The sequence below is a fragment of the Triticum urartu genome, chromosome 1A, assembly GCF_056163025.1.
Source record: "Triticum urartu cultivar PI428250 chromosome 1A, HENAU_Tu73, whole genome shotgun sequence".
Taxonomy (NCBI): domain Eukaryota; kingdom Viridiplantae; phylum Streptophyta; class Magnoliopsida; order Poales; family Poaceae; genus Triticum; species Triticum urartu.
The window spans coordinates 380,270,012-380,294,102 of record NC_141873.1 but is presented as its reverse complement, the minus strand read 5'-3'; the positions used below and the strand labels follow the sequence as shown (position 1 = coordinate 380,294,102).

General features: G+C 42.2%; 1 protein-coding gene and 1 pseudogene across 1 annotated transcript; both read left to right on the top strand.

The window, feature by feature from the left end:
* The first annotated feature begins 735 nt into the window (after positions 1-735).
* LOC147991324 (uncharacterized) lies at positions 736-20,297 on the top strand (annotated as a pseudogene).
* Positions 19,546-23,747, top strand: LOC125513380 (putative methyltransferase PMT2). The gene is made up of 7 exons (XM_048678490.2): positions 19,546-19,840; positions 20,873-21,515; positions 21,805-22,015; positions 22,102-22,393; positions 22,600-22,965; positions 23,073-23,150; positions 23,245-23,747. Exons 2-7 carry the CDS (start codon positions 20,877-20,879, stop codon positions 23,471-23,473), a joined length of 1,815 nt encoding a protein of 604 aa, XP_048534447.2. The 5' UTR covers positions 19,546-19,840; positions 20,873-20,876; the 3' UTR covers positions 23,474-23,747.
* Positions 23,748-24,091: the final 344 nt, after the last annotated feature.

The following is a 24,091-nucleotide window of genomic DNA, read 5'->3' as shown; positions in this document are numbered from 1 at the left end:
TTTTCTTTTGATGCACCAACTTGGAGTCTAGGAAAGAGCATGGCAGCTCACATCACCATGGGACGCATTGGAGAAGTCTACTGCAAGGATCTCAAGGATACTATCTACCAGATTTGTGGGCGCCGAGATGAGCACTGGGAGATGATCAGCACTAGGAAGGATAGATCAATTGCAGCTTTTATCCAGGAGTTAAACCAGCACATTCGACAACAGGAGAACCAGATGTGCGCCGACATGATAGACCTGAAGAAGGCAAGGACAGAATCAAGGAACTGGAGGAAGAACTCAAGGCTACACGTGAAGATTATGAAGAAGAAATTGAAGTATTGGTAGATAAGAATGACGACCTGATCATGAAGATCGGGATATTTATGGGAGGCCCTACGCCAATAGATGAAGACGAAGAACCCAAGGAGATTAGCCCGGAAGACTACATCATCATCGACGGCACCAGCTCGGATCCAGATAGTAGCGATGATGACTATGTTGATGAAGCTGGAGCAGATATCATGGAGTCTGCAACCGAAGAATATTTCTAGTAGACCACCTCATCAGTAGTAGTAGTCCACCATGTAAATATAGTAGTCCGAGCACTTTTGCGATAGATAGATCAATTGTATGCCCTTGTTTGATTGAATGAAGTGAATTGTTTGCTTTTGCCTCATGTGCATATGCGTAGTGTTTTCTCTTTAGACCCCCTCTATTCTTACATCTCATCTTTTCTAAACCCCTCAGATGTCTCCGAGACGTGACCCCGGATTTGCCTTTCCATCAGAGCTCACCTAGTTGATCCAGCAGCAGAACACATTGATGCAGTTGCTAGTCTAGAATCAGAATCAGGGGAACAACAACAACAACCCACCACCACCACCTGTTGACCACTTAGCCTGTTTTCTTAGGCTGAATCCGCCGGTTTTTTCTAGTAGCACCGAGCCGATAGTAGCAGATGATTGGCTCCGCAAGACAGCTAGGGAGTTGACCACAGCAGGATGCACAGATGCGGAGAAGGTGAAGTTTGCCGCACATCAGCTAGAAGGACCCGCAGCATCATGGTGGGAGAATTTCACAGCCACTTTCCCCGTCGACACTGTCACATGGGACCAGTTTCAGCAGGCTTTTTGTACTGCACATGTTTCAGCAGGAGCTATGGCCATGAAGAAGCGTGAGTTTCGCAACTTGCGCCAAGGAGGACGGACAGTTGGCCAATATGTGGAGGATTTTAATAAGTTAGCATGTTATGCACCAGATGACGTCGCTTCAGATGCAGCTAAGCAGGAGAAGTTTCTGGAAGGACTGAATGATGAGTTGAGCATGCAGTTGATGGTAGCCACCTTCAACAACTACCAGGAGTTGGTAGATCGTGCTCTTATGATTGAAGGGAAGCAGCAGCAAATTGAGAATTGCAATAGGAAGTATGGACAAGGGAAGTACAATTCAGGAGCTCAGCAGAAGCCACGTTTTACCCCTAGACCGGGAGGACATTTTCAGCATACCCATGGAGGAGGTAGCTCGCACAACCACAATGGCACCAAGAATGGTAATGGCAATGGAGGAAGCAACGGCCAGAATCGCACCAACCCGTCAACCCCAGCCAAGAAGGACCTGAGCCAAGTCACTTGCTTTAAGTGTCAAAAGACCGGACATTATGCCAATGAATGTCCTAAAGGCCAAAATGGCAATGGAAGTTCTGGGAAGAAGTCAAACCCTTTCAACAGGGGACAGGTGAACCACGTTAGCGTGGAGGAGGTTGAAGCTCAGCCCGATGCAGTAATAGGTAAGTTTTTGGTTAAGTCATTTACTGCACTCGTTCTTTTTGATACTGGTGCATCGCATTCATACATCTCAAGGGGATTTGTGGATAAGTATAACCTATCAACCCAAGCCCTTAGGTCACCCATGTTAGTAACCTCGCCTGGAGCAGAGTATGTGGCTAGTCTATGGTGTGATCGGTTACCATTAAGGATTGGTAACTATGTTTTTCCCTCAGACCTAATAGTATTGGAATCCCAAGGATTGGATGTGATATTAGGCATGGATTGGTTATCAAAGTATGGAAGGAATATTGAATGTGCTAGTAAGTCAATTTTGCTTACCACCCCAGAAGGGAGAAGGATCAAGTATGTATCCCGACATGTGCCAAAGAGGACCCAAGTAAATTGCTTAACAGGAGTTGTGCAGGAGGAAGTACCAGTGGTAAGGGATTTTCCTGAAGTATTTCCAGAAGAGTTGCCAGGCATGCCACCGGATAGAGATATTGAGTTTTTGATTGAGCTATTGCCAGGCACAGGGCCAATATCTAAGAGACCATATACGATGCCAGCAAAGGATTTGGTGGAAATTAAGAAGCAGATTAAGGAGTTACTGGATAAAGGATATATTCACCCAAGTTCTTCGCCTTGGGGATCGCCAGTACTTCTAGTGGAGAAGAAGGATGGATCGTTAAGGATGCTTGTTGATTATCGAGGATTGAATGAAGTAACGATCAAGAACAAGTACCCACTACCAATGATCAACGATCTGTTTGATCGATTGCAAGGAGCTAAGGTATTTTCCAAGATTGGTCTGCGATCAGGATACCACCAGTTGAAGATTCGAGAACAGGATATACCTAAGACAGCTTTTACCACGAGGTACGGGCTGTATGAGTATACCGTTATGTCATTTGGTCTGACTAACGCACCTGCCTATTTTATGAACATGATGAACAAAGTATTTATGGAGTTTTTGGATAAGTTCGTCGTAGTGTTCATTGATGATATCCTGGTTTATTCGAAGAATGAAGAGGAACATAAGGAGCATTTGCGTTTGGTACTTGGAAATCTCAGAGAACATCAATTATATGCCAAGTTCAGCAAATGTGAGTTTTGGTTGAAGGAAGTAGGATTCCTCGGACACGTTATATCTGGAGAAGGTATAGCAGTTGATCCCACTAAAGTTGAAACCGTGACCAAGTGGGAAGCCCCAACAACATTTGGAGAGATCCGGAGTTTTCTTGGACTCGCAGGATACTACCGGAGATTTATTGAGAATTTCTCAAAGATTGCGAAGCCTATGACGGAGTTATTAAAGAAAGATACCAAGTTCATATGGACGGAGAAATGTGAGGCTAGTTTCCAAGAGTTGAAGAAACGTTTGGTTACCTCACCAGTGTTGATTTTTCCAGACCAGACCAAAGATTATGAGGTGTATTGCGACGCTTCACGTCGAGGACTTGGAGCAGTGCTTATGCAGGAAGGGAGAGTTGTTTCATATGCCTCGAGACAACTGAAGCCTCATGAGTTAAATTATGCCACGCATGATTTGGAGTTAGCGGCCGTAGTGCATGCTTTGAAAACATGGAGGCATTTCCTCATTGGAAATCATTGTGAGGTGTACACGGATCATAAGAGTTTGAAGTACATTTTCACCCAGAAGGAGTTGAATCTCAGACAAAGGAGATGGTTGGAGCTTATCAAGGATTATGATATGAAATTGCATTATCACCCCGGAAAGGCTAATGTAGTAGCTGACGCATTAAGCCGTAAGAGCCATGTCAATACGCTAATGACGGGAGAAATACCCAAGGAGTTAGAAGAAAATCTTCGTGAACTATGTGTGGAAATAGTTCCGAGAGGCTATGTAGCAGCATTGGAGATTCAGTCAACTTTGATGGATAGAATCAGGGAAGCTCAGAAAACTGACAAAGAGATTGCCGCTATAAAGGAGAAACTGAGCAAAGGAAAAGCTAAAGGATTTCGTGAGGATGAGCACGACACCCTATGGTTTGAAAACCGTGTTTATGTGCCCAATGACCCGGAGATTAGGAAGTTGATTCTGCAAGAGGCACACGATTCACCATATTCAATTCACCCAGGAAATACCAAGATGTATTTGGATTTGAAAGATATTTTCTGGTGGACCGGAATGAAGAAGGATATTGCGGAGTATGTAGTAGTTTGTGATGTATGTCAGAGAGTAAAGGCAGAGCATCAGAAGCCAGCAGGATTATTACAACCATTGCCAATACCCAAATGGAAGTGGGATAAGCTAGGCACGGATTTTATCATGGGATTGCCCAGGACTCGTTCATGCTATGACTCGATTTGGGTTGTAGTTGATCGATTGACGAAGGTAGCTCATTTCATCCCGGTAAAGACCACTTACACCAGTGCTAAGTTGGCAAAGATATACATGACCAGGACCGTATGTCTGCATGGAGTTTCGAGGAGTATCGTATCAGATAGAGGAACCCAGTTTACCTCAAAGTTCTGGAAGCAGTTGCACGAAACTTTGGATACCAAGCTAGAATTCAGTACAGCTTTTCATCCACAGACAGATGGACAGACCGAGAGAGTCAATCAGATTTTGGAGGATATGCTGAGAGCTTGTGCGCTAGATTATGGATCTAGTTGGGACGATAATTTGCCATATGCAGAGTTCTCTTACAACAACAGTTATCAAACCAGTTTAAAGATGGCCCCTTTCGAAGCCTTGTACGGAAGGAGGTGCAGGACACCGTTGTCGTGGGACGAAGTTGGAGACCGCCAGTTGTTTGGACCTGACTTGATTAAAGAGTCTGAACAGAAGGTGAAATTGATTCGCGATAGGCTCAAGGTAGCCCAGTCCAGACAGAAGAGCTATGCAGATTCTAAACGCAAGGAGACAGTTTACGAAGTCGGAGATAGAGCTTATCTTCGAGTATCTCCACTTTGGGGAACAAAGCGTTTTGGAGTTAAAGGGAAGTTAGCGCCATGATTTGTAGCACCCTATCGAGTTTTGGAACGTATGGGAGAAGTGGCCTACAAGTTGGAATTGTCTGAAGGATTGTCAGGAGTTCATGATGTGTTTCATGTTTCTCAGTTAAAGAAATGTCACACGGAGATGGCTGACATACCGTTGAGAGATACAGTGCCTTTGGAAACTATTTAGTTGGCTAACGATTTGACCTACGAAGAGAAACCAATTAAGATCCTTGAATTTGCCAGTCGAGTCACTCGCAGCAAGGTTATCAAGTTTTGCAAAGTTCAGTGGAGCCACCACACAAAGGATGAAGCCACCTGGGAACGAGAGGAAGATTTGCTCAAGGACCACCCTCACCTATTTTCTAGCCAACCCGAATCTCGAGGGCGAGATTCATCTTAAGGGGGGTAGGTTTGTAACATCCCAAATTTCCAATTTGGAATGTTATACATTAGATCATCTATGCATATCATATTTTATTTTGCATTTTGGTTGATCCTAGAAATTCTACGCAACTCAATGACCCACAGAGAGAGTTGGGGATTTCGTTATTTTCATATTTGAGTTTTCTCAAATTTTGAGAATAGGATCATTTGATTTTATTTATTTTATCATCAATTATTTCTACTACAAAAATATGAGAGAGGGAATAAAATGACTTTCCAAAATAAAGAAATATTGAGGACTTAATAATAAAATCAAATAAGATTTTATTTCGGAGTTTTTTCGGTGTTTTATTTGAATTTAGGAAAAATGTGCGTTTTTTAAAATTGCATTTAGGTACCAAATAAATGTTCACCTTGTGCGGCTTCATTTTAGAAGCCCGTGAAAATTTATTTCGAAATTTTTGGAGTCCGTTTAGTATTTCTTTTTATTTTTCTTCCGAGCGAAATTATAAAAAAAATGCGCACCGACCTACGGGCCGTGTCTGACCTGGACACCGGCCCGGGCGGGCTTTATAAGCCGGGGAAAGGCCCAGCCCCAGCCCCAGCAAACCCTAGCCGCCCTGTGCCCCACGCGCCGCCGCCGCTGCCCGCCGCCGCCGCCCGAGGTTCGCCGCGCCTCGACTTCCGTGCCATCGTTTTTTTTTAAAAAAATAGATCGGTTTTCGTCGGTTTTTCCGTCGTTTTTTTTTTAGATTCGGTTTTTTTAAATAGATCGGTTTTTCCGGTTTATTTAAATAGTGAGCGTTCGTCCATTCGTTCGTTCTAGCAAACGTTCGTCGTTTTTCTTTTTCTCGGATTAAATCCATGATTTTTCTGATCGCGATTCCTGATCCGATTTTCGTTCTAGTATAACTTTTCGCTCGTTCATCGGAATCAGGCGATTCAAGCGCCTGGAGTTTCGTCTCGAAACCCTCTATCAGTTTAACCAACTTAAACAAGATTTTGCTACTGTAAAATTTGCCCTAAATCCAGATTACTAGAACGAAGTTGTTTTCTTTCGCCGTTTGACTTTCGTTGCTTCGTTCGATTTGATTCTTTTTGCCAACCGGAGTTCTTAAGTTGAACCTTCTGGTTAGATCTCTTAATTTGAGTTTTACCTGTGCATTAGATGAGTACTTATTGTATGCTTGTTTGTTTGTCTGTGATAGAATACCCGGAGTGCGCCGGTTGTTACTTTGAATCTCATGGTTTCGCGGATCATCAGCAAGGCAAGTAACACTTTGATCATACCTTTACTACTACCCAGTTTTATTGCATTAGATCAATCCTCACACGTTGCATGATTAGGATCTAACTAAATTGTGGGATGGGAAGTAGTTGAGGTAGTACCTATTATCTGTTTATTATCAAACCTTTGGGAGTTACTTCTACGTTTGCTTATTATGCCATGCTATGCTAGTAGACGTGGATTGGGTGAGTGATATCCATGATAGATGTGAGTTTTGTTAATTAATGGTTTATCTAAGGTGGCAACTTAAACACACATCTGGGTGGATTGAGGCACCTGGGTATTCCAGGATTTGCCTGTTTTCTTTTGGACCGCCACCCAGGCTCAAAGGGATCATGAGACTATTCATACTAGAAACTTCCGTGTGCAGCCACAAGCTATTATGGGATCTAGCATAGTTGACTAAGTCGTGCGAACTCTTACAGTGGTAGACTAGCAGATGTAGGGGATGTAGGTGGTACGGTCTACCCGATTGTAAGGTGCTAGCGCTTCTGAAAGACTATGTCTCGGTCATCCGTCTTCTCAAACACCTTGTAGTGCGAGAAACCAAACGGAGGCGATCGAGTCTTGTGGGGAAAAGTGCGCAAACATCTGCAGAGTGTAATAAACTAATCATGGTTAGTCGTGTCCCCGGTTATGGACATCTTGAGTATCTAGTACTTGAATTATCATGTGAATCTCAACATGTTACTCTAAATTAATTTTGTTTGGTTATGTTTAATGATGATGCTTAATTGGGATTGAGAATGCTGTCAATCATTCTCAATGTTTAACAACTACCATGATAGTTAAATAAATTTATTCCTTTGAAATAGGGAAAATTGGCTTTACGCAAAACTGTAACCATAGAGCTTTCCACCAGCCAAATATGCATATAGTATAGCTGTTTCATTCCATTACTCTCTATGTGTTACCTTGCTAGCATATTCCATGTGCTGACCCGTTTTCGGGCTGCAACGTTAATGTTGCAGACTTTTCAGACGACGATTAAGGAGTTTTAGGTCACGGTTCTATACTCAGTGATGCTGTTGGAGTTGATGGACTCACTTATCTTCCAAGCCTTCCGCTGTTATCGTTATTAGATGGCCTTAAGCCATATTTATTGTAATAAGTTCTCTTGAGACACTCAATGTAATAAGTGTGTGATTGCTACTCTGTTATAAATCCTCCGAGTACTGTGTGGTGTCAGCATTACTGATCCAGGGATGACACCAGAGCACAGAGATCAGACTATTTGAGGTCTGGTCGCTACAAAAATAAATCCACCACCGTGCTCTAAAAGGATTTTATGAAGCACTAGAGCAAACGACAAACTACTCCGAAAGATATAAGTGAAGATCAATGAGTAGTCGAATAATTATGCAACTATGTGAAGACTCTCTAACATTTAATAATTTCAGATCTTGGTATTTTATTCAAACAGCAAGAAAAGCAAAATAAAATGACATTCTAAGAATGTCAAACATCATGTGAAGAAGCAAAAACCTAGGATCAACCAAAACTAACCGATAGTTGTTGAAGAAGAAAGGTGGGATGCCAACCGGGGCATCCCCAAGCTTAGACGCTTGAGACTTCTTGAAATATTATCTTGGGGTGCCTTGGGCATCCCCAAGCTTGAGCTTTTGTGTCTCCTTAATTCCTCTCATATCACGGTCTCCCTAAATCTCTAAAGCTTCATCCACACAAAACTCAACAAGGACTCGTGAGATAAGTTAGTATAAACCATTGCAAAAACCTTATCATACTCTACTGTAGAAAATAAATAAAATTATTATTCAACGTTGCATACAAAATGCCTCTGCATATTTAATAGTCCAATCCTCAAATATAATCATTAAATAAGCAAACATATGCAAACATAACAGCAATATGCCTAAACAGGACAGTCTGTGAAGAGTGCAGCAAGATCCATACTTCCCTAGCTTCAAAAATTATGAAAGAAAATTCCCACTGTAGTAAATTTATCAGAGCTTAGTATGCAAAAGGTTTCAACATTTTATCACATTCTTACTTTTCTAGGGAATTATTGCAACAGCTGTAAACTTTCTGTTTTCAAACAGCAACATGTGGAATTCTAAAATAGGCATAGTAAAGGCTATCAATGCCACTTTTATTGAAATAAAAGATGCAAAATATTGTTCTAAATAACAGCAAGAAAATATTAAAAAAATAAATTGATGCTCCAAGCAAAACACATATCATGTGGTGAATAAAAATATAGCTCCAAGTAAAGTTACCGATGAACGAAGACGAAAGAGGGGATGTCTTCCGGGGCATCCCCAAGCTTAGTCTCTTGGTCATCCTTGAATATTACCTTGGGGTGCCTTGGGAATCCCAAATCTTAGGATCTTGCCACTCCTTATTCCATAGTCCATCGAATCCTTACCCAAAACTTGAAAACTTCACAACACAAAACTTAACAGAAAACTCGTAAGCTCCGTTAGTATAAGAAAATAAATCACCACTTCAAGGTACTGTAATGAACTCATTATTTATTTATATTGGTGTTAAACCTACTTTATTCCAACTTCTCTATGGTTTATAAAATATTTTACTAGCCATAGATTCATCAAAATAAGTAAACAACACATGAAAAACAGAATCTGTCAAAAACAGAATAGTCTGTAGTAATCTGGATCAAACGTATACTTATGGAACTCATAAAATTCTCAAATAAATTTATGGACGAGAGGAATTTATCTATTAATCATATTCAAAAAGAATTAACTAAATAGCACTTTCCAAATAAAAATGGCATCAATTCTCGTGAGCGCTAAAGTTTCTGTTTTTTTTACAGCATGATCAACAAGACTTTCCCCAAGTCTTCCCAACGGTTCTACTTGGCACAAACACTAATTAAACACAAGAAACTCAATCATAACAGAGGCTAGGTAAATTATTTATTACTAAACAGGAGCAAAAAGCAAGGTATAAAAATAAAATTGGGTTGCCTCCCAACAAGCGGTATCGTTTAACGCACCTAGCTAGGCATGATGATTTCAATGATGCTCACATAAAGGATAAGAATTGAAACATAAAGAGAGCATCATGAAGAATATAACTAGCATATTTAAGTCTAACCCACTTCCTATGCATAGGGATTTTTTGAGCAAACAATTTATGGGAACAAGAATCAACTTGCATAGTAAGGTAAAACAAGCATAGCTTCAAAACTTTAAGCACATATAGAGGAAAATTGGTATTATTGCAATTTCTACAAGCATATATTCCTCCCTCATAATAATTTTCAGTAGCATCATGAATGAATTCAACAATATAACTATCACATAAAGCATTCTTTTCATGGTCTACAAGCATAGAAATTTTATTACTCTCCACATAAGCAAATTTCTTCTCATGAATAGTAGTGGGAGCAAGTTCAACAAAATAATTATCATGTGAGGTATAATCCAATTGAAAACTAAAATCATGATGACAAGTTTCATGGATATCATTATTCTTTATAGCATCAAAACTTGGGGGACAAAAAATATCATCTTCATCAAACATAGCTTCCCCAAGCTTGTGGCTTTGCATATCATTAGCATCATAGATATTCAAGGAATTCATACTAAAAACATTGCAATCATGCTCATCATTCAAAGATTTAGTGCCAAACATTTTATAGACTTCTTCCTCTAGCACTTGAGCACAATTTTCCTTCCCATCATACTCACGAAAGATATTAAAAAGATAAAGCGTATGAGGTAAACTCAATTCCTTTTTTTATAGTTTCTTTTATAAACTAGACTAGTGCTAAAACAAGAAACAAAAAGATTCGATCGCAAGATCTAAAGATATACCTTCAAGCACTAACCTCCCCGGCAACGGCGCCAGAAAAGAGCTTGATGTGTACTACACAACCTTCTTCTTGTAGACGTTGTTGGGCCTCCAAGTGCAGAGGTTTGTAGGACAGTAACAAATTTCCCTCAAGTGGATGACCTAAGGTTTATCAATCCGTAGGAGGCGTAAGATGGAGATGGTCTCTCTCAAGCAACCCTGCAACCAAATAACAAAGAGTCTCTTGTGTCCCCAACACACCCAATACAATGGTAAATTGTACAGGTGCACTAGTTCGGCGAAGAGATGGTGATACAAGTGGTATATGGATGATAATAGTGGTACAGGTGCACTATTTTTGTAATCTGAAAAAAATATAAAAACAGCAAGGTAACTAATGATAAAAGTGAGCACAAACGGTATTGCAATGCGTTGAAACAAGGCCTAGGGTTCATACTTTCGCTAGTGCAAGTTCTCTCAACAATAATAGCATAATTGGATCATATAACTATCCCTCAACATGCAACAAAGACTCACTCCAAAGTCACTAATAGCGGAGAACAAACGAAGAGATTATGGTAGGGTACGAAACCACCTCAAAGTTATTCTTTCCAATCAATCCGTTGGGCTATTCCTATAAGTGTCACAAACAGCCCTAGAGTTCGTACTAGAATAACACCTTAAGATACAAATCAACCAAAACCCTAATGTCACCTACATACTCCAATGCCACCTCAAGTATCCGTGGGTATGATTACACGATATGCATCACACAATCTCAGATTCATCTATTCAACCAACACAAAGGACCTCAATGAGTGCCCCAAAGTTCTATCAGAGAATCACGACTAAAACGTGTGTCAACCCCTATGCATAGGTTCATGGGCGGAACCCGCAAGTTGATCACCAAAACATACATCAAGTGAATCACGTGGTATCCCATTGTCACCACAGATACGCACGGCAAGACATACATCAAGTGTTCTCAAATCTTTAAAGACTCAATCCGATAAGATAACTTCAAAGGGGAAACTCAATCCATTACAAGAGAGTAGAGGGGGAGGAGAAACATAAGATCCAACTATAATAGTAAAGCTCGTGATATATCAAGATCGTGCCAAATCAAGAACACGAGAGAGAGAGAGAGAGAGATCAAACACATAGCTACTGGTACATACCCTCAGCCCCGAGGAAGAACTACTCCCTCCTCGTCATGGAGAGCACCGGGATGATGAAGATGGCCACCGGAGAGGGATTCCCCCTCCGGCAGGGTGCTGAAACGGGTCTAGATTGGCTTTCGGTGGCTACGGAGGCTTCTGGCGGTGGAACTCCCGATCTATTGTGCTCCCCGGTAGTTTTAGGGTATATGGAGATATATAGGTGGAAGAAGTACGTCAGGGGGGCCACGAGGGGCCCACGAGGGTGGAGGGCGCGCCCAGAGGGGGTGGGTGCGCCCCCCTGCCTCGTGGCCTCCTCGTAAATCCCCTGACGTGCACTCCAAGTCTTCTGGGCTTCTTCTGATCCAAAAATAAGTTCCGTGAAGTTTCAGGTCAATTGGACTCTGTTTAGTTTTCCTTTTCTGCGATATTCTAAAACAAGGTAAAAACAGAAACTGGCACTGAGCTCTGGGTTAATAGGTTAGTCCCAAAAATGATATTAAAGTGTATAATAAATCCCGTAAACATCCAAAACAATAGATAATATAGCATGGAGCAATCAAAAATTCTAGATACATTGGAGACGTATCATATCCTAAGGACTCGACAAGCATGACTTTGTCCATGTGTCGATCCTTTGTGATCGCAACCTTACCTAGAACCAATACCTAACTTTTGCCTTTGTCAGCGAAGATGATATGCTTCAGATGTGATGGTGATAAGGGAGCATCCATCAATAGATTTTTGTCACCAGTCATGTGATTTGTACATCCACTATCGAGGACCCACTCAGTGGCTTTGGGTTGATCATCCTGCAGATGAATTAGTGCAACTTACGAACTCATATACTTCATCAGTGAAGAATATGACATCAATTCATCAGATCGATTTCATCAAGCAACAGAATAGATAAAGTAGTATGCGGACGTGAGAAATGAAAGTTCATTTCTTCATGATTGGCCTATGTCCTTTCAGGCATATTCAGGTCTCCAGCAAATTCTTCAGACGATTACGTACGTCTGGAGACCTGACCTTGTAGAAGAGATTAGTTCTTTTTCTTCACCACCCACATCTGAAGGGGTGACAAAGAGTTCATCACTCTGCGAGCTCCATACGAGAAAGGTGGCATAGAAGCCAGTCCATTTCGTTTCACATAAGAGGGGTTAGGATAAGCATATGAATAAGTAGAGAAATTGTTAGAGGACTTATGAACATAATGATTAGAAGAATAATGCTCATATTCATAGCCCTTAGCTCTTCCCTACGAAACAGAGTTGTTAGCACGATGATATTCATATGAGGACTTTGATCCTTTTGAGGAATTTGGTCCATATGAAGAATTTGATCTGGGGTTCCTATTCTTCACAGGTGGTGTCCTGAGGACATTCACCTGAAGACTTTCAAGGCACCTTTTGGGAACCCAGATTTTCTTCATAGGAGGACCGTTCCTGCAGTTAGTGCCAACATATTTAGCAAATATTTCACCATTCTGATTTTTGAACAGTTTATAGTTGGAGTCAAATGACTCATCATCAGAACGAGGAGATTCACATGCAAAGCTAGATAAGTTAGATGGATCAACTCGAGGTCCTTTTGCAGCAACCCATGAGGTTTTGGGGTACTGCTCAGGCTTCCAATATGTACCATCAACATTGAATTTCCTCTCAAAGGCAATACCCTCTTTCCTAGGGTTCCTGTTGAGGATCTGCTTTTTAAGCACATCACAAAGAGTCTGATGCCCTTTGAGGCTTTTGTACATGCCTGTCATGTACAATTCCTTCAGCCCTGCATCGTTAGTGATACTAGCAGTGTCCTCAGATGAGGAATTAGTGATAGCAGAGGCATGTGAAGAATTTGAAACATTAGCAGCATTTGAACATTCAGGTGAAGAATTAGCAGATTCACGTTCAATGCACTTCAAGCATGGAGGAACAAATTCTTCCCGAGAAGCGCTGATTTGTTGAGCAAGTAATGAATCGCGCTCCTTCTGAAGATCTTCATAACTCACTCTTAGCTTCTCAAGGTCTTGCTTTCTTTGAAGAAATTCATAAGAAAGCTTCTCATGATCAGATAAGAGAGTGTTATGATGATCTTGAAGGGTGTCATACTTAGTATGAAGTCTCTGAAGACTTTCAGCCAAAGCTTTTGACTGATCCATTTCTTCACCCAACATATCATCGCTCTTATTTAACATGTATTGAACTTTTTCCAAAGCTCTTTATTGTTTAGTGGAAAGGGAAGCAAGTTTGACATAGCTGGGTCCAAATTCATCACCAGATTCATCATCACTAGACTCAGATAGGTAGCATTCGGTTATCTTAGCATCTTTCTCCATAAGGCATGATGTAGAAGATGATGATTCTGGTTCGAATGTCATCGCTTTGAGAGATTCTTTAAAGTCCTCAAACCAAGGATCATGACAGGTTCGATGACCTTCATAGACCTCAGAGAGATGGTCCCAGATAAGCTTCGCATGATTGAGATGCATGATATTCCTGAACTGATTTTGAGACAGACAGGAGCAGATGACGTCCTTCGCCATGAGGTTGAGAAGAGTGTACTTGCGAATGTCATCAGCTTCCGCCATCTTGCACAGATCGGTCAGACCAATCTCAGCGACGGTCCACAACTCGCTGTTCATCGCCATGAGGCGCTTCTTTATCATGGCCTTCCACTTGGGATACTCGTGACCGTCAAAGATGGGGCATGCCACTTTCTTCATACCTGTGGTTGACATAACTAAAACTCCAGGCGGTTAAACCAAAATCACACAGAACAAGGGAGTACCTTGCTCTGATACCAATTGAAAGTGCGTTATATCGACTAGAGGGGGGTGAATAGGCGATTTTTATGAATTCTTCACTGAGGAATTTGCAGGTGAGGAAATTCCTTAGCGAAGAACTACTAGCAGCGGAATAAGTACTCAAAAGGAAACATAACAGAACACAAGCATAGTCATTATGATGAAATGAAGATAAGCACAGAGTACCGAAAGCGTAAGCACAGGATAACACATGATGAAGACAAACTGACTGAAGAAATTGAACTGAAGAAATTGAGAAAGTCTTCAGTCAAAGTCTTCATACACATATACGAACAAGCACTCAACACAATTATGAGGAAATGAAAGAGTTGAGGAAATAGAACCAGTCAGTTTGGTGAAGACAATGATTTGGTAGACCAGTTCCAACTGTTGTGACAGTTGTACGTCTGGTTAGGGCGGCTAGGTATTTAAACCTGAGGACACACAGTCCCGGACACCTAGTTCTGAACACGCAGTCCAGAACACTCAGTGTTGGGTTTCGTAGTAATTTCAAAAAATTTCCTACGCACACGCAAGATCATGGTGATGCATAGCAACGAGAGGAGAGTGTGATCTACGTACCCTTTGTAGATCGACAACGGAAGCGTTTGGTTGATGTAGTCATACGTCTTCACGGCCCGACCGATCAAGCACCGAAACTACGGCACCTCCGAGTTTTAGCACACGTTCAGCTCGATGACGATCCCCGGACTCCGATCCAGCAAAGTGTCAGGGAAAAGTTCCGTCAGCACGATGGCGTGGTGACGATCTTGATGTACTACTGCTGCAGGGCTTCGCCTAAGCACCGCTACAATATTATCGAGGACTATGGTGGCTGGGGGCACCGCACACGGCTAAGGAATAGATCACGTGGATCAACTTGTGTGTCTCTGGGGTGCCCCTGCCTCCGTATATAAAGGACTAGAGGGGGGAGGCGGCCGGCCAAGGAGGGCACGCCAGGAGAGTCCTACTCCCTCCGGGAGTAGGATCCCCCCCCCCAATCCTAGTTGGAATAGGATTCGCGGAGGGGGGAAAAGAGAGAGAGAGGGGCCGGCCCCCTCTCCTTGTCCTATTCAGACCAAGGGAGGGGAGGGGCGCGCGGCCCATGTAGGGCTGCCTCTTCTCTTTTCCACTAAGGCCCATCATGGCCCATTTAGCTCCCGGGGGGTTCCGGTAACCTCCCGGTACTCCGGTAAAATCCCGATTTCACCCGGAACACTTCCGGTATCCAAACATAGGCTTCCAATATATCAATCTTTATGTCTCGACCATTTCGAGACTCCTCGTCATGTCCGTGATCACATCCGGGACTCTGAACAAACTTCGGTACATCAAAATGCATAAACTTATAATATAACTGTCATCGTAACCTTAAGTGTGCGGACCCTACGGGTTCGAGAACAATGTAGACATGACCGAGATACGTCTCCGGTCAATAACCAACAGCGGGACCTGGATGCCCATATTGGCTCCTACATATTCTACGAAGATCTTTATCGGTCAGACCGCATAACAACATACGTTGTTCCCTTTGTCATCGGTATGTTACTTGCCCGAGATTCGATCGTCGGTATTCCAAATACCTAGTTCAATCTCGTTACTGGCAAGTCTCTTTACTCGTTCTGTAATACATCATCCCGCAACTAACTCATTAGTTGCAATGCTTGCAAGGCTTAAGTGATGTGCATTACCGAGAGGGCCCAGAGATACCTCTCCGACAATCGGAGTGACAAATCCTAATCTCGAAATACGCCAACCCAACATGTACCTTCGGAGACACCTGTAGAGCTCCTTTATAATCACCCAGTTACGTTGTGACGTTTGGTAGCACACAAAGTGTTCCTCCGGCAAACGGGAGTTGCATAATCTCATAGTCATAGGAACATGTATAAGTCATGAAGAAAGCAATAGCAACATACTAAACGATCGGGTGCTAAGCTAATGAAATGGGTCATGTCAATCAGATCATTCACTTAATGATGTGATCCCGTTAATCAAATAACAACTCATTGTTCATGGTTTGGAAACATAACCATCTTTGATTAACGAGCTAGTCAAGTAGAGGCATACTAGTGACACTTTGTTTATCTATGTATTCACACATGTATTATGTTTCCGGTTAATACAATTCTAGCATGAATAATAAACATTTATCATGATATAAGGAAATAAATAATAACTTTATTATTGCCTCTAGGGCATATTTCCTTCACTCAGTCCTCACCGTATTCCCCTTGAGCTAAGGTCACACAGACCTCGCGCCAATCACTCGTGGTAAGTCTTCAGGCGACTTCCGAACCTTCACAAACTTGGTCACTCGGCGATCCACAATTCCTCTTGGATGCTCTAGACCTTGACGCCTAACCGTCTGGAAGAAGCACAGTCTTCAAAGGTAACAAGCGTCAGATCCACGCAGGATCAATCTCTTCAGTGATGCTCAATCACTTGGGGTTTGTAGGTGTTGGGTTTGGGTTTTCCTCACTTGATGATTTTCGCTCAAAGTCCTCAGAGGATGGGATGCTCTCAAATGACAAGTGTCAGTTTCTCTCGGAGCAGCCAACCAGCTAGTGGTTGTAGGGGGCGGCTATTTATAGCCTAGGGAGCAGCCCGACATGATAAAACATAAATGCCCTTCAATGATATGACCGTTAGGTGGGTAGATATCTTGGGACAGCTGGCGCATAACACAGCAACGGTCGGAATTTTGAGTATCAAATTCCTCAAGGCTATCATGTTCCTCACTATGTAGGCAATCCGCACTGGCGAATTCCTAACTCCTCAGTCAGAGCAAATTCCTCAGAGACCAGAAGAACTTCGTCTCTGTCACTGAAGAATATGACTGAACTGTATGAGATTTCCAATGGCTTCACTTGAAGGGATTGGTAGGTGTAGGATTTTGAGTTGAGCATCACTTGGAATTTTTTCCTTAGTATTTCCTCGACCCCCCTTAACAGTACGGTGTTTCCTATGACTCAAGAAAGAGAAAATGAAACTACTAAAACAGAAGTCTTCATGCTTCATGTTCCTCGAATGTATACCAAGTCTTCAGAATTGCACCAATTTCTTCACTTTCAAAGTCTTCAGAAATCTAAAGTCTTCAGTCGAAGAACCTCATTTTTAGGGGTCGACTTTCTCTGAAAATATCAAACTCCTCATAGACTTATATACCTGTGTACACTCAAAAACACATTAGTCCCTTAACCTATAAGTCTTCAATACACCAAAATCACTAAGGGGCACTAGATGCACTTACAGCAACCTCCAAAGAGATCAAGTACGGGTGCAAAGAACAATACCAGAACTCATGTAAGGCAGGCTCCCTCGAGGGGCGCCACTACGGGCAATGAGTCTTCTCTGTTGGAATTGTTGTGGGGTAGGCTTACCCGCGCCAGTTCGCTTCGTGAGCTTATGCATTTTGTTGTCGAACAATCAAAAAAAGAGATCGTTAATGTTTTCATGTTTGGGACCGAAGATACATGTAGAGTCACCAGTCCAATTCCTCTTGTCGTATTATTTTCCCTGTTGCAATGGCATTGTGCCAAATGGGCCATAGCTGAATCTTAAATTTTAGAAGGATTTTAACTTTTCATAGATGCTTTAAGGATCTACCAGGACACACATTAGACAAGTGAGCATATATAAATTTTACATTAAACTTTCCACACTTAGTCCACTTCCACATAGGAGAATCATCAATCTATGAAAAGTTCACCATGTTCAACTTCTCTCTTGAAATTTTTAGCTAAAACCTCTCCAGATTCTGAATCCCTAGCCCACCTATATCTTGCCACATCCCCTCTATTCTCCAAATTCTACACCACTTGCAGAGTAAGTTGTCATTAAAGTTCTCTAGATTATGAATACCTAGCCCACCTTTTTTATCCGCATATAACAGGCCATCTAACCATGTGATACTTCTTCTTAGTTCCATTTTATTGGACAAAAATAACTTCTAATAGATTTCTCCATCCTCCCAACATTTGTTTTAGGGAATCTCTATACATGAAATGAATGGTAGATAGGCATGCTGGTCAAACAGGCTTCGATTCTTGTCACTCTGCCACAAAGGGATAGAGTTCCAACCTCCCAACCTTTGAGTTTTCTAATATTTTTTCTTCAACATGAATCTAGTCAACCTCATGTAATTTGGTACCACACATGGACACTCCTAAGTATCTGATAAGTCATGACCCCGGTTGACAATTGGAAAGATAAGCACACATCTACTCCTCATCATCACACTAAACCATGAGCGCTTCACTCTTTGGGAAGTGAATTTCTGAACCAGACATTTGCTCAAAGATGTGGTATAACAACAGTTAAAAAACAAGGTTTTGGCACTAGCAATATCATCTTGTATAAACATTATAGTGTCATCAACGTATTGCAGGATGGCTACCCCTTTATTAATCAAATGAGGAATCAATTCGATAGTCGCCCACTATTCCGAGCAAGCCACACCATTCTTGCAAGCAGTTGGCTGCAATATAAATAGAAAAAGGAAGAGAGGCTCATACTATCTTACACATTTGAACATGGCAGTATTTCTCCCCACAAAATTATTAACTTCAAAACGGACTCTCTCTCTCTCTCTCTAACACACACACACACACATACACACACACACACACACACACACAACAATGGAAAAAGGAAATCCGAGTTAACTTTGCCATAACTCTTTTCAAAGTCCAATTTCAAAAGCACACCTTTGATGTCTCTTTTTGATTCATGCAAAATTTCATGGAGTCACATGCCCCATCTATAGTATCCCTACCTCTAATGAAAGCATTATGACATGGTTTTATATCCTGAATAGTTGTGACCGGTTTTTTTTCGAAAAGGGGGGGCTCCCCGGCCTCTGCATCAGAACGATGCATACGGCCAACTTTATAAAATAGCAAATAGTTGCGACTGATAAGATGCTATGCTATTTCTAGCGTGAGAACAGCTCAGGAAAAGACACTAGAGACCTTATTTCCGGCGTTTGAGAGGGGAGTTAAGAGTGAAGTTTCGCCAGGTTCCTTTGAAATATAAAACAACGTATGCGGATATTTCACGGCTAGTGGGGCGCCCACTCGTTGTTGCATTTTTCTCGAAGTTAAAAATAAACTAAAAAATCATATATACCAGTTGTCATATCTTGTGCAAAAAATTCATCAAACAATACAATTATATGTGACCTGCAAAAAACAAATTCACAAGTGGAGGGTTTCATACGTTATCCACACATCTTTTTTTGTGTGATTCACAATACATGTGTACAAGATATACGATAATTCGCGTCCATGTTTTTCGTATTTTCCGAAAACTTGGAAATGCTGCATAAAATGTGTGGTGCGTGCTCTGTTTTGTGTTTGGGTACGGCGATAACATTCTTCGGCCACAGTAAACAGCTTTCGTCCGGTTTAGGAGTCGAGCAGAAAGGCCCCAACAAACCAAACCAACACGGCACACCAGACACCAGACACCAGGCGCGACCTGCCGCTCTTTCCCACTCCCGCGTCGTCTCCTCTCATTTTGTCCCCTTTCCGTTGTCCTCGGAGCGATGAGCCGATTTGGCCGCCTCCCGCGAGCGGCCTGAGTCAAAGCAGCATCAGCGGTCCACGGCAGCGTACGCCCAACCCCAACCCCACCACCAACCAGTCCCCTCTCCGCCGGCGACGCCGCCCGCCCTCCACCCCGCGGAGACGACACGGAGAGCGAGGTTCGCTTGCCTCCTCCACTCCTAAACCCCCTTCTGGATTCGATCCCCGCGCGCGCTAGCTAGCTCTCCGAGCCTCGGATTGCCTCGGCTCGCCTCGCTTGCTCCTGATGGTGTCCCCCGTTGATTTCGGTTTCGATTTTGCTTCCGCGGCTGAGCTCTGGCCTCGTGGAATTCCGACCCGCCTCTCTGTTCGTCGCGTGTTGCTTTCGTTCCGCCTCGCGCTGTGGTTTTGCCTGCGTGCGTGCGTGCGTGCCGTGACGGGATCGGAATTCCGGAGAGCCCTAACTTATTGTGGTCGTCGAACTTGTTGAGAGTTCAGTTGCTGTCGTTGGAATTAGGGTTTGACTGCGTCAGAATCTGCGATCGGTGCTGCAGTACTTCTATTTTAGTTCTGATGATTGCTATGGAGGAAACATTGGGTCGATTGGCTAGTGCTTCTGTGAGAGCGTCGTTCTAGAATGTTGGCGCTAGCTTCCTACTGTCGGTATATGCACGAACTAGGCCGTTCTGCTGAAACTGCTGCACGACTAGAAGTTAGAACGGACCTTCTGTAAATAGACATCCAAAGACTAACGTGGTTTTTGTTTTCGGCTCGCTTTCCCCTTAATAAACTGGGTCGCACTATTCTGTTAAATTGAAGGCCAGCACTCCTGCTAGATATATTATAGTTCTGTCATAAACTCTGTGGTTTTCTTTGCAAAAATAATAATAATAAACTCTGTGGTTTAAATTATGCATGAGGGTTTGTAAATCTTGCCTGGTTTCATATGGATCAGATCCTAATACCTAGAAGTAGATTTGTAATATGTGAAATTGAAGTCAGTAGCCAATTATCAATTGTTGTTGCTGTCATCAATTGTGATCATCTGATGCAATTGCCATCCATTAGGATTTGAATGACTTTTTATCTGGTTTAATTTGATACATCTACATCTCACTGATTCGGTATAGATGTCCTGTCTATAAGCAGTAAATTGCAAATATGTGACCCCTTTAGAGTGAATCCTTATGAATTTCTTGCAATAATTTCAGGTTCATGAGGGGTTCGAGAATGAATCCGGACCGTAGGACACGGAGCATCATGTCAGTAGTAATTGTGATGGGTTTGTGCTGCTTCTTCTATATACTAGGCGCTTGGCAGAAAAGTGGGACAGGGAGGGGTGACAGTATAGCATTGAGGGTGACAAAGGAAACCGACTGTACAATCTTGCCAAATTTGCACTTCGAGACCCATCATAGCATGGGTGGTGTTAATCCGTTGATCATGAACAAGAAAGTGTTTAAGCCATGCCATATTAGATACAGGGACTATACTCCTTGCCAAGACCAGAACCGAGCAATGACCTTTCCTAGAGAAAATATGACCTATCGAGAGAGGCATTGTCCTGCAGAAAATGAGAAGCTGCACTGTCTTATCCCAGCACCAAAAGGCTATGTCACCCCTTTTGCTTGGCCCAAGAGCCGTGAGTATGTTCCATATGCAAATGCTCCATACAAGAGTCTGACAGTTGAAAAAGCAGTTCAGAACTGGATCCAGCACCAGGGAGATGTGTTCCATTTCCCAGGAGGCGGGACAATGTTTCCAAATGGAGCAAGCTCTTACATTGATGAACTTGCATCAGTCATTCCACTTGCTGATGGCACCATTAGGACTGCACTTGACACTGGATGTGGGGTATGTCTCATAAACCCATATTTCAATCATTTGCTCCCTTGAAGATGTGTTAGCAGTTAGCTGCTGCACACAATCTCTTTAATTGTCTTCTTAGTTGCATCATTGCTTAGCTTATGCTCTACTTCATATAGCACCAAGTCATTAGATGTTAGTTTCTTGTACATATCTTGGTTCTTGGTCCAGCTTTGTGGTATTTTCAAATATACGATTAGGTCTTATTTTTTCCTTATGGTTGTGCCGGTGCATTCTTGCCCGTAAGACGTGGGGGTAACATTTTGACCATGTGTAGGTTGCAAGCTGGGGTGCTTACCTAATGGATAGAAATATATTGACCATGTCATTTGCACCTCGAGACTCACACGAAGCTCAGGTTCAATTTGCTTTGGAGCGAGGTGTTCCTGCTGTAATTGGAGTGCTTGGGACTATGAGGCTCCCATACCCATCTACATCTTTTGATATGGCCCATTGCTCACGCTGCTTAATCCCTTGGAAATCAAATGGTGAGTAGTGTCAACCATGCATAAATATTGAAATACTCGTGTCAATTGGATTATTTTCAAGAGCTTTACTTTTTTGCTTCCTGCAGATGGAATGTACATGATGGAAGTGGATCGGGTTCTTAGGCCTGGGGGTTATTGGATATTATCTGGTCCGCCCATCAATTGGAAGAAATATTACAAAACATGGCAAAGATCCAAACAAGATTCAGAGGAAGAACAAAATAGAATTGAGAACATTGCTGAAATGCTTTGCTGGAATAAAATATATGAGAAGGAAGATACTGTTATTTGGCAGAAAAAGGTAAATTTGAATGCATGCCATAACAAGAATGGTCGTACCAGCAAGATGTGCAACGTTCAAGATGCAGATGACATCTGGTATGTTCTCTATTTGTAGTATATACAAACACATGCTGTAAACTACTAACATGCACATCAACTTGAGTACTCAACTTCAAGGTCTGAGATTGTTATAATTTTGTTTTTATGTCCTTTGTTTTATTTAAACAGAGGCAGGAGCTCTGCCTTTTATGTTTCCTGTTCTTTCCTCATATCAGTTTTTAAATCACTTTTTTGTATACTAGGTATAAGAAAATGGAAGCATGTATAACACCTATCCCAGAGGGAGCACAGCAGCTACAGAAGTTTCCAAAGAGACTATTTGCAGTCCCTCCCAGAATTCTAGAAGGTACCCCAGGTGTTACAGAAGAAGTCTATGAAGAGGATAAGAAGTTGTGGAAGAAGCATGTTGATACATACAAGAGGGTAAACAAGTTGATAGGGAAGTCGAGATATAGGAATATCATGGACATGAATGCAGGCCTCGGAAGTTTTGCTGCAGTGCTGGATTCTCCCGGCTCCTGGGTCATGAACGTTGTGCCTACAATATCAGAGAGGAACACTCTTGGCATCATCTATGAGCGGGGTCTTATTGGCATATACCATGATTGGTGAGTCTGGACTCTGGAAGTCCCCTGTGTTGTGGTATCAATTGGCAAATAATATGTTGATGTGTTGAAACCATTCCTGAATTACCATTACTTTGTGCTGTTATCAGGTGCGAAGCCTTCTCTACGTACCCTAGGACATATGACCTGATACATGCCAGCGGCGTCTTCAGTTTGTATCAGAACAAGTAGGTGATCTCTTCTCTCCTGGTGATACAGTTATATGTACACTACATGGGAAATCCATGACCTCCTCTTATATGGACTTGGTGCACTTGTTAGGTGTGACCTGGAAGACATTCTTCTTGAGATGGATAGGATCTTGCGTCCAGAGGGCACTGTCATACTGCGGGACAATGTCGAGGTGCTGAACAAGGTCAGGAGGACGGTGACGGGAATGCAATGGAAGTCCAAGCTACTTGATCACGAAGATGGCCCTCTCGTGCCTGAGAAACTTCTGATTGCTGTAAAAACGTACTGGGTTGGCAGAGAAGAAGGAAGCAGTTCATAGACTCTCTTGCCCTGCGTCAAGATTTTGGACTTCTGATTGCTGTTGGGTGCCGCGTTGGGAAACAGTTCATAGATTCTATCCCCGCATCATGATTTTGGACTTCTGGTTGATGTTAAAGAGCAGCGAAAAAGCAACAGTTCATAGATTCTTGATCCCTGTGCATCAATTAATAGAGCTTGTTCATAGATACAGATCTCTGTTGAGATGGTATAGTTGACAAACATTCATATGTGCATGTCGATAAAGAAAATATTAATTGATGAATTTTCCAATACGTTTTCATGGGCAGTTATCCAATATTGTGCTTAGATTACATTTCATATATCTTGTGGAATGAGCATTGGCAGTACTCCTTAATGGACTGGAATGCAAGCTGTTTAGTTTGGTTCAAAACCAAACAATATTTTTACATTTACAGTCACGTAAAAGTCCATGAGCCTTCTCCAAACTTTTGTTTCTCGACCATGTTTACAACGTGGAGGAGGTGCACTCTGGTTACTTCAGCTATGGCGCAGATTCGGCGTCCACCACACGCCACATAATCAAGCGCGTGATCTGGTTTTTTACATTAAGTGCAGCTGTATTATGTTTTATTGATTAATATGATGAATGTGGAGC